This window comes from Lissotriton vulgaris, chromosome 7, assembly GCF_964263255.1.
Source record: "Lissotriton vulgaris chromosome 7, aLisVul1.2, whole genome shotgun sequence".
NCBI lineage: Eukaryota > Metazoa > Chordata > Amphibia > Caudata > Salamandridae > Lissotriton > Lissotriton vulgaris.
In genome coordinates, this window is record NC_141695.1 from 329137594 (window position 1) to 329155401 (window position 17808).

At 46.9% G+C, this 17808-nt stretch overlaps 1 protein-coding gene across 1 annotated transcript in view; it reads right to left on the minus strand.

Moving 5' to 3' along the window:
• LOC147701495 (transient receptor potential cation channel subfamily M member 4-like) overlaps positions 1-17808 on the minus strand; it is a 1534183-nt gene that overhangs the window by 475690 nt on the left and 1040685 nt on the right. The window contains exon 17 of the mRNA XM_086929348.1: positions 12721-13155. Coding sequence (XP_086785474.1) covers positions 12721-13155 — 435 coding nt within the window. The remainder of the gene's footprint in view (positions 1-12720; positions 13156-17808) is intronic.

The window sequence follows — 17808 nt, forward strand, 5'->3', positions numbered from 1 at the left end:
CGCGTCAAGTCATTTGACCTTAAAATAACACTTTTCATTGGTTGCTAACAGTTTTTTTTACAAAGAATGAAATCCCCACCCATTTCCTTCACTTCTTCTTTCACTTTTGTGACTGCAAGACCTGCCTTTTTGCTCTTGGTTCTTTGTTGGATATCTTGGATTATCATGGCTGCCGGACCATCCAGCAGTGAAGATGACTCCAATGAAATCCTTGATGAAGAGGTTCCTCAACCGAAAGTTAAAGAACACTTTATTTGGAAGTTTTTTTCAATTCCTGATGACAAGAAGAAGGTAAATGCTCCAAAAGTGGAGTGCAGGATCTGTCACACAGTCCTGTCATGGGGTGACCCCACTAAAAAATATTCTTTTGGGAACTCCATAATAATTCGCCATGTGGAGAGGAGGCACCCCCAGAATTTTGCCCGGGAAAGTGTCAGGGCTCTGGCACGAGAGGTGCCCAGTGATGGGGCCTCTACATCAACGGAGGACCAACAACATCGGTGAGGGGGCGATCACAAGAGCTGGTTCCGAATATTCAGCCTGCTTTTAACAAAGGAGTCCTTAAATGTATAGACTGTGATCAGCTACTTTGCTATGGGGAACAAAGTGTTCTGCTCATGGTTCGAGCATTGGAGAACCATCGCTGCCGTTCCCAGCCCTAAATATTTTTTTTTTTTGCTCCTGTTGAGCAGTTTCCATTCCCTGTTTTTGTTTTTGTTCTAAAAAAAGAAAAAAGAAGAAAAAAAAAGTTATTTTCAGACTACCTCCAATTCTCATCAAAGAGCTATGTTCTTAAAAAAATGAAAAAGAGTAAGTGAAGTGGATTGCATTGATAAAGGAGAGGAAAATGAGTAAGAAAGAACAGAAAGGTATGAGAGGAGAAAGGAAGTGAAGTAGGGGGACTGAAAGAAGGTGAGTATGGGGAAGGAAAGTAAGGAGAAGGAGAGTGAACATGGGGAATGTGGTTATTCAAAGAAAATGTAGAAAAGGAACGGGGGTGTGGAAGGGTAAGAAAAGATGCATTGCTGGAGTTGCATCATTTTTGTGACACACTAGCAATGCATCACTTTTGCGCTTACAGATACGTCTGAAATACTGACGTATCTGTAAGTACTTGCAACATAATGCGTCATAAATTAAATATGACGCATGAGTAGAAGACTGAAGGCCTCATTTATGAGACCATGCGTCACTTTTACGCCACCGGTGCGTCACTTTTTGTGACGCAACAGTGCTGTAAAAAATACACCTTATTCAGTCATATTTACAAAGTGACGCATCTAGGTAGATGCGTCACTTTGTAAACCCCTGCGCCACATTATACCTACATCAGGTGTAATGTATGCAAAAGGGACATATTGACGCAAGAAAGAGTCATAGAGGTGACGCAGTGAAATCTATGAGATTTCAGTGCGCCACTTTTAGGACGCCATTGTGTCAAAATCTTGGGCCTGCCTCACAGCAGGCGTAAGACTGATGCAGGCCCTTTCGCATAGGACTTGCCCCATGTGAAAGGATGCATTGCTGGAGTTGCATCATTTTTGTGACACACTCCAGCAATGCATCACTTTTGCGCTTACAAATACGTCTGCAATACTGACGTATCTGTAAGTACTTGCGACATAATGTGTTATATATTAAATATGACGCATGAGTAGAAGACTGAAGGCCACATTTATGAGGCCATGCGTCACTTTTACGCCACCGGTGCGTCACTTTTTGTGACGCACCAGTGCTGTAAAAAATACACCTTATTCAGTCATATTTACAAAGTGACGCATCTAGGTAGATGCGTCACTTTGTAAACCCCTGCGCCACATTATACCTACGTCAGGTGTAATGTATGCAAAAGGGACATATTGACGCAAGAAAGAGTCGTAGAGGTGATGCAGTGAAATCTATGAGATTTCACTGCGCAACTTTTAGGACGCCATTGTGTCAAAATCTTGGGCCTGCCTCACAGCAGGCGTAAGACTGATGCAGGCCCTTTCACATGGGACTTTCCCCATGTGAAAGGATGCATTGCTGGAGTTGCATCATTTTTGTGACACACTCCAGCAATACATCACTTTTGCGCTTACAGATACGTCTGAAATACTGACGTAACTGTAAGTACTTTCGACATAATGCGTCATATTTTAATATGAGGCATGAGTAGAAGACTGAAGGCCTCATTTATGAGGCCATGCGTCACTTTAACGCCACCGGTATGTCACTTTTTGTGACGCACCAGTGCTGTTAAAAATGCACCTTATTGAGTCATATTTACAAAGTGACGCATCTAGGTAGATGCGTCACTTTGTAAACCCCTGCTCCACATTATACCTACGTCCAGTGGCGGCTGGTGACATTTGAAAGTGGTGGGGCAGAAACTCGGCAGCATACTGCACCGAGAAAATTTTGAAAAAATAGTGAAAAAATGGTGCCACCTTAATACCACTGGTACAGCACCTTTTGCAAATCCACACTTGTAGTTCAGTCCCTTCTGCAGAAACATGCTGCTACGAGCCAACTAACCCCACTTGTATGACTGTCGCCTAATGTGGCCATTTTCAAAACTTGCCAGCGACTGTGAAATCTCCCCACTTGACCAAATTCTGGGATCCTATCCAAAGCATTTTAATACACTGAGCATTATTTTGATTGATTGTTAGATTAAAGTGCACCTTGGATAAATTCAGTTTGGGATGTGCTCTAAATAGAAAAAACACTCTTGCGTATCAATTACTAAACAACAAGGTTGCTCCACTTAGCACAACATTGGCTTGTGTATACTGTACATGAAGAGCTGACATATCTAGGCTCACTCAAAGCATAATGTCAGGGCATGGGGGCCCATGTTTAAAAGCTTAATTTTAATATTTGTTAATGCCGGGAGGACAAACGAATGTAAAACAGAAGCATTCAAAAATAAAAAAAACAATTTGAAATAGTATATTTTTACATGATATTTGCTGTCATTTACATGCTAAAACCTTTGATGGCGAGACTCGTTGTTTTAGCTCTTAGAAGTCAGGCCACACTAATGGCTAGGCTCGACCCCATGAATTGCTGGCTAGCCCAGTTCTAATAGCCCCCAACACACTAATATTGGACTGTTCCAATTTGCCAACATGGGGCTAAATCCCCAAACATTTCATGTTACAGGATACACAGGTGTGTACATCCACCTTTGGCATCTAATAGTTCTGGAGATAGACAGGATCATTCAGACAGTCTTCTGGTTGAGAAGGACTCCTCTAGTAGCTGTGCAAATGGCATCAGACCCGTACTATACACATGAATGCTCGATGGGCCCATCCCAGAATACTAGTATTAGTCTTTAATCCATGAATACCCCTCACCCACTGATGTGCGGCCCACCTCTCCCTTCCATCTCAGCCTCATGTACTGTTTGTACGTTTATATGCATGCCTAGTTATGCGTTTGCCCTCTGTTAAAAAGTAACTGATCACATGTCTTCTGCTGCAGCAACTTTGTTTTTGGAACCCCCAAATGCACATTACAATGAAATCCAACTGATCACAGCTTCAAAAAAACAAGCCTTTATTGCTATCAAAATTATTTCATGTACAATGCTCAAATTATCAAATTATCAAATTGCGGCTGGCAAAATTCTAGTGCTAATATGCGGCATTATACAGATGACTTTCCGAAAGAAAAAAGCAGCCGGTAGTTTGCACGCACGTTGCCTTCAACCTTTACTTAACACTGTCGGCAGAAGACAGGCACATTCATTCTGAGAATCTGACACCTTCGGGTAAAGTTCGCGCTATATAAAATCGAATAAATAAATAAATAAATGTAGGCCTCGCTTTGCTTTGGTGCACTGAGAATGTGTATGTAGCCCGCAGTGTGTTCCACTGACAATGTTCTTCACAGCCCTCAGAGAGCACGACATTCAGTGCACTGATCCTTCGTGCGGCCATCAGACAGTGCACGGCGCAAACGTTTTGAGAGCACGGTGGCCGGGGCCTATTTTCTAGTGTTTTTTTTAATAGTGCTTTGGATACCCACACACATGCTATGCCTGAGGCCTGCTGCACTAAATGGGCCTGCACTGCAGGGCGACAGGTCGGACAGGAGAGAGGTTTCTTTTATGCATCCCCCCTTTTGTTACATTGCACAGCCCAGCAAAGCCCACGCAGCCTCCCTGAAACCCTGAGCGCGTGACAGCAAGTAGTTTATCTGTGTACATTTTGACCATTTGGTATTAAATTGGTCCGCTCTGTTTTACCCGGGCACTCCTCGCCAGTGCTTAGATAGTAATTACGCAGAAAAAGTAATTGAAAAGTTGGGTATTAGCACACACAAAACGGGCGCGCAAACATGTGTGCCTATGACGCCCCCACCCCCTTATTTCCGGCAGCCTGTACATTGGATTCCAAAGACACCCTCAGTGACGGAGGCTGCCATCTGCGCCAAGGTGCTCTGTGCCCGAATGTACACCTAGAGAATGAATCCATGTAAGGATGTCTGAAGGGTAGAGGCCTGGCTGGGTGGTCCTTGACAGGATGTGCAGGTCACAGCTGATGTCAGCAGCGAACACTTAGCCTGCCGCCGTCGTGCAGGACATATAGAACATTGTTTTTTTCACAAATTAGTCCCAGGACTACAAACGTGGGAGAAAAGTGCGAAAAGGGGGGAGACATTGAGACAAGTGCAACTAGAGTGTAAAATGTGAATTCTGGGGTGGTTGTACAGTGTACATACAAGTAGTACTGTAATAAGATAATAATGTTGCACTTACATTAATTTGCCATACGATACGACGAGTGAGTCAGGACAGGAGTCAGTCACCGTCACGCACTTGGATCAACTGGTCTGTCTCAGTGGTCACCTAGTCTGGAGTTCAACGTCGTCTTCTAGAACCTTCCTTCGACTTTCAGTTGCTCACGCGCGGTCACGTCACTGTAGCTTATGGCCAATCACCTCAACTTGGCTTGATATAGCCATATGTGATTGGCCATTACTGAACTAGCAGCAAACACCCAGGCGCGGCACCCCATGATCCTGACCCCTGCTCTACTCAGCCAATCCTGGCGCAGGCTTAACAGCGCCACTGCGCCAGGATTGGACTACGAGCAGGAGAAAAACTGCCCATATTGAAACCGGGGCCCCGGGTCCCTGCCATGTCTCTCAGTGCTACAGGGGGGGGGGGGCGAGGTTTATTCGGTACTACGCATGCGCAGGCCAGTCTCAATTATGAGCACTCCTGGCTGTTACATGCGTAGCTAGTCACCCTGACCCCGCTGCAGGTGCTTACGCTCTGGCTGCCTGCCTGTGTGCGCTGTCAATCACAATCACTCTCTGCCGCAGCCCCGCCCCCCACGGCCCACTTCCATACGCAATGCCCGATTCTGCTCGTCCCGGCCCTGTAGCGCTGTGCGCTCTGATTTATTGTAAACACAAAAGGAACTTTAAATAAAAATACTCATACTGTAAATATGTTGCTGGCACCAGCGGCGGGCGTCCATGGCTAGTGGGGCAACGCCCCAACGCCCCCAATGGACGCACCGCCACTGCCTACGTCAGGTGTAATGTATACAAAAGGGGTGTATTGATGCAAGAAAGGGTCGCAGAGGTGACACAGTGAAATCTAAGAGATATCACTGCGTCACTTTTATGACGCTGTTGCGTCCAAATCTTGCGCCTGTATCACAGCAGGCGTAAGACTGATGCAAGCCCTTTCACATGGGCCTGGCACTGCTGGAGTTGCATCATTTTTTTGACACACTCCAGCAATGCATCACTTTCCTCTAAACACTCAACATTTTTTTTTCTCAATTTTTTTTACACTCTTTTTCCCCGTGGTGCACTCAGGGTGCGCGTACACCAGCCAGCGCTCACCCCACGAAAAGTAAAAAAATAAAAAAAGTTTTTAAGCCCTTCATGGTCCTTCTAGGCCCCCCTCAAAAAACCTAGGGGGTCAAGGGGTGTCTACTTTGCCCCATTTTAATTATATCCCCCTTTCTTTTTTCACCTCTTGTGTCTTGATTCTACCGAGACACAAGATGGCGGACTCTCCGGACTATTTAGAATGTTGACAGACACCCGACAGCCAATCAGCTTTCGCTTGCGCACTCCCGTAGCGCGCCAGGTGCGCTCCCCAGTACGCGCACCGGCGAGCGCCGGCAGCGCGCCTATAGATATATATGTGTTTTTGAATTTAATTTTCATAAAAACCACTGGAGCAATTTTCACCAAACATAGCAAAGGCACATCTGCGTACCAGTCCCTACAATTTTGCCAAGTTTGGCGTAATTCCGTTCAGCGGTTCGGGCTGTAGACTTGTCAGACCGTCCTATGGAAATTAACATGGAGAAAACACGTTTTGGGACCCCGCTTTTTTCTCAGCCCCCACTTCACGAATCCCCCTGAAACTTTCAGGGAAGGAGCGGAGCGCAGCGAGACCATTTTAAGGAAAATTACAGGCAGATCCCTTAATCGGCGCCAAAGTTATTCCCAATAGAATGTTCGGATTTTCCTATGGTAGCCAATCCTAACTATAACTACCTACTGGCGACGGCCAGTAGGTAATATAAATATATATATACATATATTCACTGAAAAAACCATAGGTTTCACACCAGTTATAGTTAGCTGGACATTTTACTGACATAAAACCATTGAAATTCCACGTTATAGTTTGTTGGACTCACTATAACTTGCGCGTGTAATGCACTGCTGATGACGTCACATATTACATCACTCATGACATGGTCAGTGACATCACTCATGACATCACTGATGACACCATCCAGTGAATGTGTGTCTTTCTGAAAAATAAATATGTTTTATATATGTATATGTAAAGGTCGATGGAAAAATACATGTTTAAATAAGTGTCTTAATGGATGTTTTAAAAAAAAAATTTGATTGGTTAACTGGCTTATTAAGTGTATCTTAGTGAATACATATATTAGCGAGTATTGTTTAAATATTTAAATGTTTGTATCAGTGTTTCACTTTGTGTATAAGTGGCTGCATCAATCAATCAATCAGTGACACTTATAAAGCGCGCTACATACCCGTAGGGTCTCAAGGCGCTGGGGGGGGGGGGGGGGGGGGGGGGTGCCGCTACTGCTCGAACAGCCAGGTCTTCAGCTTCTTCCTGAAGGAGAGGTGGTCTTGGGTCAGGCGCAGGTCGGTCGGGAGGGAGTTCCAGGTCTTGGCGGCCAGGTAGGAGAAGGACCTTCCTCCTGTAGTCGCTCTTCGGATGCGGGGGACGGCGGCGAGGGCGTGGTTGGCTGATCGGAGGTGGCGTTTGGGAGCGTAGAAGTTGACTCGTCTGTTGAGGTAGCTCGGGCCTTGGTCGTGTAGGGCCTTGTGTGCGTGGGTGAGGAGGCGGAAGGTGATTCTTTTGTTGACGGGGAGCCAGTGGAGGTCTCTCAGATGTCCGGAGATGTGGCTGGTTCGTGGGATGTCGAGGATGAGTCTGGCTGAGGCGTTCTGGATCCGCTGGAGTCTCTTCTGGAGCTTGGCGGTGGTACCGGCGTAGAGGGCGTTGCCGTAGTCCAGTCGGCTGGTGACGAGGGCCTGGGTGACGGTCTTCCTGGTCTCGGTGGGGATCCACCAGAAGATCTTCCGTAGCATGCGTAGGATGTTGAAGCACGCCGAGGAGACGTTGTTGACTTGCCTGGTCATGGAGAGGGAGGAGTCCAGGATGAAGCCCAGGTTTCGTGCATGGTCTGTCGGTTTGGGTGCGGTGCCCAGGGCTGAAGGCCACCAGGAGTCGTCCCAGGCGGAGGGTGAGGAGCCCAGGATGAGGACCTCCCTCTTGTCCGAGTTCAGTTTCAGGCGGCTGGTTGTCATCCACTATGTGTGCATGTGTTGGTGAGTAGCTACATGTGTGTGTATATGGGTTATTAGATGTTTATTTAGTATCAGTATAAGTGTCTGTATGATTTGGTGGGGGTGTTACTTAACACATAGGTGCATCAATGATTGACTCACTGTTTCTATGTCTTTTGAAGACAGCATATGTGCAGGACTGTATGGGTGGATGTGTGTGTATATATGTGTGTTAGGGAGTGAATGACTGTCTCACTAGTGTCTTTATCAGTAACTACATATGTTTTAATCTAGTATATGTGAGTATTGATGTATATAAGTGAGTATATGTGAGAGTGAGAGATTGTAAGAGTTCCTGTTTTAATAAGTTTGTGTTTCTATAAGTGATTGTTTAAGAGAGTAAGTATGTGTAAGTTTCCTTAGAAGTAAGGTGGTTGTGTGTGTATAGCTGTATATGCAAATAAATGGATGTTCAAAAGTTTATTTGCATGTGTGAGTATGTGTGTGAGTAACTTTTGGATGACTGTCGGTGTGTAACAGGATGCATAGGTGTATCACTACATCTGATGAGGGAGTATATATATGAGTGACTATATAGAACTGTTGGTGAATGAGTGAATGTGTATATAGATGGTGGAATTATTGAATTGGTTGTTGTAACTGGTATGGGTATCTCCATTTTAAAAAAAAATTTAATTAATATTTTTCAATATGTGTTTCATAGGTTACATTACAGTGAAAGGAGGTCTGTCACTCTGTCACAAGGATGGTGTCATCAGTGATGTCATGAGTGATGTCACTGGCCATGTCATGAGTGATGTAATATGTGACGTCATCAGCAGTGCATTACACGAGCAAGTTATAGTGAGTCCAACTAACTATTACGTGGAATTTCAATGGTTTTATGTCAGTAAAATTTCCAGCTAACTATAACTGGTGTGAAACCTATGGTTTTTTCAGTGAATTTAATAGGTTTTTTAATGCTAATTCCTAACTATAAGTCTCACTTTATAAGTAAGACTGTTAGCGCTCTAGTTGTTTAGAACACTCTGGTACATTCTGTCATTGGGCTACAGTTGGGCTACATCTGGCTGATATTTGGGCTGCATTTTTGTTTTTTGTCTCTGGTGGCCATCTTTGGGCTACATTGGGCTACATTTGGGCTACATTTTGGCTCTAACATATATATAGCCCAATGTAGCACAATATATATATTTTTCAAAGTTAATTTTCGTAAAAACCACTTGAGAATAGGGCTACCAGTCCCTACAGTTTTTCCCAATTTTTATTTTTTACAGTTTTTTTTTTGCTTTGGAGCGCTCCCAGTGCACGCCCCGGGGAGCGCCCCGAAAAGCGTACTTTTATAAAGCGCCCCGGGGCGCGCTCCGGGGAGCGTCCCGTAAGCGCCAATATCGCGAACGAAAACATGATCGTGACGTATCGCGTAGCCGCATCCGCGTGATACGCACGGCGTAAGCGCACCCGGAAGCACTCGAGCGAATACGATCGCGCAACGTAAACATCCGACGCGCTTACGCGACGCGACCCGGGGCGCGCCCCGGGGCGCGTAGCGTAAGCGCGTCGGGTCATGTGACCTGAAAATAACAATTTATTGGTTCATAACAGTTTTGGTTTCATAATGATGAAGCCCCTGGCCATGTGACCTGAAAATAACACTTTTCATTGGTTCAATAAAAATTTTTTTTCAAAAGGATGAAAGACCCCACCTTTTTTCCTTATTCTGACTTTGTCCTTTGACTTAGGAAGACCTGTTTGTAGGTCTCTCTACTTTTTTGCTCAAAATAATGGCTTCAGTAGTAGCAGCAGCTGGTGCATCTGCACCACCACCACCACCACAACCACCAAAAGGACCTCCTCAAGATATAATTGGTGTTCTTCAAGAAGAGGAAGAGGAGGAGCAGGAGGAGGGGAGTTCAAGATGGCTGGAAGAACACAATACCCCATACGTTATGTTATGTTATGTTATGTTATTTGTACACTTCTATAGCGCACGGCCACTCCACTGGAGTATCCCGGCGCTTTGACGAAGACTCCCAACCGAAGATGGGGAAAAAAAAACATAACACCAAAAGGGCATACAGACATAAAAACAGCCTCAAGATTACGGGAAGAGCCAGGTCTTAAGGGCCTTGCGGAAAGACAGAAGACTGGAAGTCTGTCTTAGGGAGATTGGAAGATCATTCCATGCATGAGGGGCTAAGTGCCGAAAAGACCGTCCTCCTACTCTTGCCCGTTTGATAGTGGGAACACTCATTTTTGATAAGGACGAGGATCTAAGAGATCTGAGAGGGGTATACCAAGACAGTCGTTTGGAGATATATTTGGGGCCTATGCCATGCAAGGCCTTGAAAGTCGTGGTCAGTGTTTTAAATAAAATCCTTTTTGCAACTGGTAGCCAATGCAATGTGGCGAGAAGATCCGTGGCTCTGGCTTTCCTTGGAAGGCCAAAAATGGCTCGGGCTGCAGAATTCTGGGCGATTTGCAAACGCCTGACCAGATATTTGGGAAGTCCCAGAAACAGAATGTTTGCATAATCCAGCCTGGAGCAGATCAGTGCCTGGACAATAATTTTTCTGTGCTGGATAGAGACTAGGGGGAGAAATTTGCGAAGCATCCGCAGGATGCCGAAACATTTCCCAGTGAGAGATGCAATATGTGGTCCGAAAGATAGCTTCTTGTCAATCACCACTCCCAGATTTTTGGCTTTCACAGACGAGCTAGTGGGAGGAGACATGTCTTTCGGCCACCAGGTTTTCCAATCGGGTTCAGATGTACAGCCAAAGAAGAGCAACTCCGACTTGTCGGCGTTGCACTTCAGCCCATGGCATCCAAACCACTCAAAAATAGCACTCAAACATCCGTTGACCTGGACACCATCAAACTGACCATCCCTGTTACTTACAAAGAGGAGCTGGGTGTCATCAGCATAGCTGACAATCCGGGCGCCAAAAGACTCCGCCGTCACCGCCAGGGGGGCCATAAAGATGTTAAACAGGAGGGGGCTTAAGATGGAACCTTGCGGGACCCCCACTTCAAGCGGTGACATTTCAGCAGAGAAAGGTGGCGCCCAGATTGTCTGCCGGCGGTCGGATAGAAAGGACTTAAGCCAGTTCCACACCGTTCCCCGCAGACCAAAGTCCCAGAGTCTGGAGAGAAGAAGTGCGTGGGGAACGGTGTCAAGACCACACATTATTTGGGAGTTTTTTACTCTCCCAGAGGGGGAAAAAAAAGTAAATGCACCCAAGGTCAGTTGCAAAATTTGTGGCATGGAACTTTCCAGGGGAAACCCAAATAAAAAATATTCATTTGGGAACCACACAATGATACGCCACATGCAGCGCAAACATCCTATAAACTATTCTGCTGCAGAAATGAGGGAGCTGGCCAGTAACCCTCCCCGATCAACAAGAACCAGCTCAAAAAGGAAACAACCCACTGCGTCTGCACCAGAGGAAAGTGAGACGATGCTGTGCATTCAGCCCCGATTTTCAGATTTCAGAATTATCTGTAAATATTGTGGGAAGACCATTTCCTACGGAGAACAGAGCGTAAAGCTCATCGTCCTTGCTGGGGACAACCATAAATGCCCCAATCAACCCTAATTTTTTCTTTTCTTTTAGTTTTTTGCTCCAGTTGAGCCATTTTCAATTCCCTGTTTTTTCGTTTTTCCCCATGAAAAATACAAAAAAATCTAAAACTGTTCAGAAAATCCCAAAAAAGTACAAAATGTTCAAAAAAACAATATAAAAAATATAAAACAACAAAAAGAAGAAAAAAAACAGTTCTTTTTAGAACTACCTCCAATTTCTGAAAAATGGCTACATTTTTTTAAAAACTCTATCATTCATTTTTCCTCATGGTACGCTCCCCGGTCCGCTCCCCGGTGCGTGTACCGGGCACTCACCCCGCGCCAAACAAAAAAAAAATGTTGCCCCGCGGGGCCCTTTTTAAGCCCCCACATCAAACCTAGGGGGTCAGGGGGGTCTACCCTGCCCCCTTATGGTCATTTCCCCCTTTGTTTTGGCCACCTCTTGTGTCTCGATACTACCAAGACACAAGATGGCTACCAGTCCCTACAATTTTGCCAAGTTTAGTGTAAATCCATTCAGCCGTTCGGGCTAAAAGTGAGGTCGACCGCCCTATGGAAATTAACATGGGGAAAATGCGTTTTGGGACCCCCCTTTTATCTCAGCCCCCGCTTGACGAATCCCCCCCAAACTTTCAGCGAAGGACCGGAGCTCGAAGAGGCCATTTTGAAGAAATTTTCAGGCAGATTCGTCAACCGGCGCCACAGTTATTCCAAATAGAATTTTGAGATTTAACATTGAAAAAAATCCTAACTATAACTACCTACTGGCGACCGCCAGTAGGTAATATATATATATATATATATATATATGTGATCAAGGCCTCTGTGTAGGCCGAAACATCATGCTGTGTGCCGCTTCCTCGAGGGTACAATAAAGAAACATTGCTCACTGCACCTGAGGTCTCCTCTCTTCTTCCTGCGCAGCGGTTTCCAGCACTGGGCTCCGGGCGAGAGGCAGCAGGGATTGTTTCATATATATATATATATATATATATATGTATATATATATATATATATATATATATACACACATATACACACATACATACAAACTCACAATACCTGGAATGGTGCATCATTTAGAAACATATGTAACTTGATGTAGACATAATTCTCTGGTAAGCACAGCTGCCTAGTGTGTGAGAGTCTCGATGAGAACAGTTTCCAGGCTACCTTCCTATGCGCTGAACTCTCCCGTGAGTAGGAACCCTATGTCAGCACCATCAGTGAGCTTCCGAGACCGGCTATTCTTACATAGACGCCCCACAGCTGCACCTGTCATCTGTCACCTTCCTTCAAACACACCATGCCCTCACCTGCACACAAGCCCCAAATTGAAGAGCAGCAGGGCTATGATGTCAAAATGGTTCCAGGGGTCCTGCAGGTACTGCTTGACCTTCTGTGCAACCGGAGCCGTGCCAATGAAGAAGCTCTGGCGAATCTCCTCGCACACCATGGTGAAGACCCAGAAGTCCAAGATGATTTCTGAATTTGAGGGGCCTTTGGGTGGCGCCGGCTGGAAATCCAACAGCAGTACATAGGCGAAGAGCAACAGGAAGGTGATATACATGATCACATCGGCCAAAAAGGCTGTGACTGGGGCACTCCAGAACTGCTTAAAGCGACGTAGCCAGCGGGGGCGTGCCCTCTCCTTTGACTTAGACCCTTCTCTTGCCCGGACAATGACTGGCGGGCCACCATTCACATGGTCCAAGGTCTGCTTTTCCTCTCCATTCTCCAGCGCGTCGATTCTGCAAAAACGAAATGGAAAAGTTACTTCCTTGGATCCATAAATAATCATTAGTATGATTCATAGGTTCATATCCTTTGAGCTCTCGTGGGTGAGGAGGACCCTGCACCATTTCTTGTTATACCTATACTAAAGTTCTTTCTTTAAGGCACATAGTGCCGCCTAACCAACACCCCTTTTAAAATAAGGTCTGAACCATTACACTACGAAGCAAGGAGAGGAAATCAAGAATGCCTTTCCCTTTTCATTGAGCCGCATGGTTGGAGAGCCCCACCACAAAGTCATCAGATTCCTCCCAATCGATTCTCCACATGGTCCATGGGGTGCGTTTTCCTACATATGTCTCTAAGAGCCCACACAGGGAACTGCACAAGTTTACATTTCAATCACTTCCAGTATTGCGGATTGTATCCTTGTCTTTCCATCAGGCAAACAGAAGTGTGCCAGGCTCACATCCTGGTGCATCTCTTTGTGAATGAGGGATACAAACATTTGCACCATGATCATTGGCCCCCAAGTCCAAGTTTTGCAATGGGGATGACGTGTGTGTGCAGAAATGCTTGCGTGCATGCAACAAATTTGATGAGTTGCTTTTATTTTTTAGTGTTATCAAAATGACTTTTTTAGAAGACATTTTTTGTAAGGAATATTCTCATTGCTAGGATTTCTTTGCCTTTATGTAAATATTTGAAGCTCTCCATTCAAACATTTCTAACATAATGATGCTGAACTTCTCTGTGTTCAAGAAGAGGTCTATATCTAGTTGCAGATCAACTTCAGTTCCATTCAACGATATTTTGAAAAAAAAAGGATTTTTAAAATTGACCTCTATAGTAACGTTCCAGAAAATCCTATACTGTCAGACAAGCCTAGGCAGCAGCCTGGAGCACTACTAAAGTGGGCCCGCTGCCGAGCAAGGGCACTGAGACACCAGGTATGAAGATACTAGGTCCCTGGATTATGGATTTTGGGCAGTATCTCTGCACCCAACTATGCCTATTAAAAGTTATTTCCCGAAGCATTAGGCCTAATTTTTCTGCATAGAATTCCCAATTACATAGGAATGAACCTCCACATTTACCACCTTCTCTGAGGAGGCGGAAAATGTTAGTAGAGAGCCAGTATGAGGCTGGGCTGAGGGTGAAGAGGGTGGCTGATGGAAGGGGAGTATGCGGGCAGGCATAGGAGCATTATGCTACAGAGAAGGCAGCGGGCCAGAGGATGGGACAAGGGCAGGACAGCATGCACAACCCGTTCCCAAAGCAATTTTGCCAGAAAGATTTAGACAGCCAGTAAAAACAGATCTGGTATTTCCACCCCTGGAAATACGACTGCTGGAACACACTCCATCTATAACTAAGCACAATGATATCCCATCAGGGATACTGCTTCGCACAACTCATAATTGGACCAAAGTATCACTTTGCCTCAGGGGCGTAACACAGGTCCACGCATCCCCCGCTGTGTGGTAGTTTGGGGGGGAGCGAGCTGCAGGGGGCCCCTCAGCACAGTACTCAGGCCTGAGCGCTCTGGATTAAATCAGAAGCGGGGACCCCTCCGAGTACATTGCAGGGGGGCCCCTTAAACTTTTGTTACGCCACTGCTTTGTCTATAATAGAAAAAATCTGTGCATGATTGGCCTTGCTAACTGGTCACCTGAAGCGATGGGGGAACAAGTAATATAAATTCACCAACTACATTCCGTCGACAGTAGTTATAGATATTAATTTTACCACACATTTGGTGCATTTACAGGAGTCTAAATTTTCAGCTCGACAACTCATTTCTAACATCGCAAAACGCGACATATTAAAACATATCTGGCAACTGGATAATTATATACAAGTTTCCCTCTGCTTGTACAACAGTTCACCAAAGATTCACATTCAATATACAGAGATGAGTGCAAAAGGTGCATCCTACTCCTACACCGTGCATTACTTAGACTCTCTTCTCTCTTTAACTCCCCCATTGTTTTTCTATCCGAAAGAAATCTAAAGTAGATATCCAGCCATCTTAAAAGCCAAAGGGACGGGGCGTGGCCTAGCTGCCGACCATGATGGGCGCATAGCTGGGAGCTCTGCTGTAACCTTCTCCTGCAAGCCTTTCTGTGGCAGTGCACTTGGTGCCTTTTATGCGTGGTTGGCTCTCGGAGGGGCACAAGCTGATGGGGCAGCGGCGGTGAGCGATGCGGATGCCCCAGAGACCTGTGAAGCGGTCCGGTGCTGGGATGTGCGAGGTGACGCAATGAGGCCGGTGGCAGAGTGATGAGCCGGGGCCTCTAGTGAATAGGTGTGCTGCCGATGTGGGTGTGACGGCAGATGACTGCGACCAGGGTCGGATTGGGATCACAATTTGGCCCGGGCACTGTCGAAAAAAGTGGCCCACATTTGTGGGGAGTGGCCCACATTCGTGGGGCGTGGCCCACATTCACAGGGCGCGGCCCACATTCGCGGGGCGTGGCCCATATTCAAGACACGTGGCCCACATTCAAGGGGCGTGCCCTTCCATGAAATATCATTTGGTTACTCTTTGAGGTCTAATTTGTAGAGAAATATTTAGTAAATTAAGCATTTTAAAGCTTAAAGAGCCAGTAACATTGGTAAAGACTAGGAGCACTGTAGTTCTGAAAAACAAATACTTACTTGCAGTCTTAACACCCTGCACAATGTCGTTAGATACTCTTTCCCAACCAGCTATGTCCTTGACTCTAATCACATAAATCAGAAATCCACACCATTAGAAAACCAGACCTGAGTTCTATTCATGAGCAGAATCACAGGGTGTTGAGCAGACGCTGGGACTCAAACATGACTCCCCATCTCTGCAACTCTGGCATCAGGCCATATATGCATATGCACACACAAGGAATGTAAGTGGGAGGATACTGTTCTTGTGAAGGACACAGGGCCAAGGTGACAATGGCCTAAAAGCTGAGCAACTAATAAAACAGCCAGGCCCCTTTCTATTGCAAAATTGTTCTAGCCCTAAAGCGCAGGAGCACCTGAAAAGCAGCGAGGACCCTGCTATTGCTAAGCTACTCAGCCCTCCAGCGCAGGAGCACCTGAACAGCAGCGTGGACCCTGCTATTAGTAAATTACTCAGCCCTCCCCAGCCCTCCAGGGCCTCAGGGAAATGTCCTAGCAGGGTAACACAAAAAAGCTGCTATCACCAGGGTCATGCCACGACAAGACAGTCCACAGATGGTGGTCACAAATGCTTAACTTCTCGGCCTGTGCTGAACAATCTCATTTAAGGCCTGTAGGAAAGTGGTTAATCATGCAGTAAGGCTAGTAAAGCAGTAAAGCTGCTGGGTCATCCATGGTAGCCAGGGGGAGGCTGAGGGGAAGATGTGCTTGTTCCAAACATCACCTGGCCCCCACTGCGAGACCCATTGTTCCTCTCTTCCTCGCCCACTATGCCCTGCATGTGAAGGGCTGTGGGCGAGGTGTTAAAACAAACACTGTTTCTGGGCGTCGTGGGCCCCAGGGGGGCCGAGGTGAAAATGAGTCAAAGGACTGAGAAACACCTGGCCCCCAGGGAGGCCGATTCTGGCCACACAATCACCCCTCCCAAGCCCACCCTCTGCGTGATTGCTGTGCATGGCAGGGGGTGAAGGAGGCCACAGCTGATAATCACGGCCGATCAGCGAAGCTGCTTTCCTTTCTGTCTTTGTCCCAGTGCCCTCTGTGGGACGTTATTTTTCCTCCCCTTTCCCAGTCCACAGAGAGCACTGGGAAAGGGGAGAAAAAAAAACGGCCCACAGAGGGCACTGGGACACCGGCCCTTCGGCCCATGCCCGAGTGCCCGCAGTGCCAATCCGCCCCTGACTGCGACCAGGACCGGACAGGACCCCTGGATGCCGAGGTGCTGAGAGGTCGCAGTGGGGCTGGAGGTTCCCCCCACACTACTGCAGAGTGCGGGCACCCCTGGAGGCCCCGCGGAGATAGGGGCCATGAGTGGGTTTGGGGATCGGCCGACCGGCCGAGTCTTGCACTCTGTGAGAGCTCCGTCCCTCGTGGCTGCAAATCCCTCATCCTCGCACCTCCTTTGCCAAGATGTGCTGATGTGCCGACACCACGCCTCACTGACAGAGCCACACCGGGCTGCTGATGTATGCACTTGCCCCCCTGCTGCTGCCAGCAACTCAGTAGGGGAGAGACTGGTCCCGGGAGCTGACTATGGATGCGCAGTTGGTGGGACCTCTTGTGAGTGACCTGTGCTGCTGTGATTTGTCCCGGACCACTCGCTTGCATCTAGGTGCCTGCCTTGTGTGGTCTGCGCTGGAGGTGCCCCAGCTGTAGCCCGCCGGTTGTACTTGAAAGGCCTTTGCTGATTGCTTGCCCCCTGCCTTGAGCTTCTGGACCGTGAGGGATTGGGACTATCCTGCCCTGTGCTTTGCCGAACACTTGTTGTGTCTGCTGCTGCGACTGGGTCACGCCTTTTGGGTCTGTCTTGTCGCTGTGCCTACACTGGTGGGCTGCAAATTCAACAATCCGACCAGCGCCTAGCGGGATATGAGGGATAAGGACCCTCGCCAATGCACATTAGCCTTTAAACCTTCGGGGCCCGGCACGTCGGCGCAACAGTCCGGGATGGCGGAAGGCGGTGAGCACCTACAGACGTCGGCGGCCGGATCAGAGAACCTGCTGGC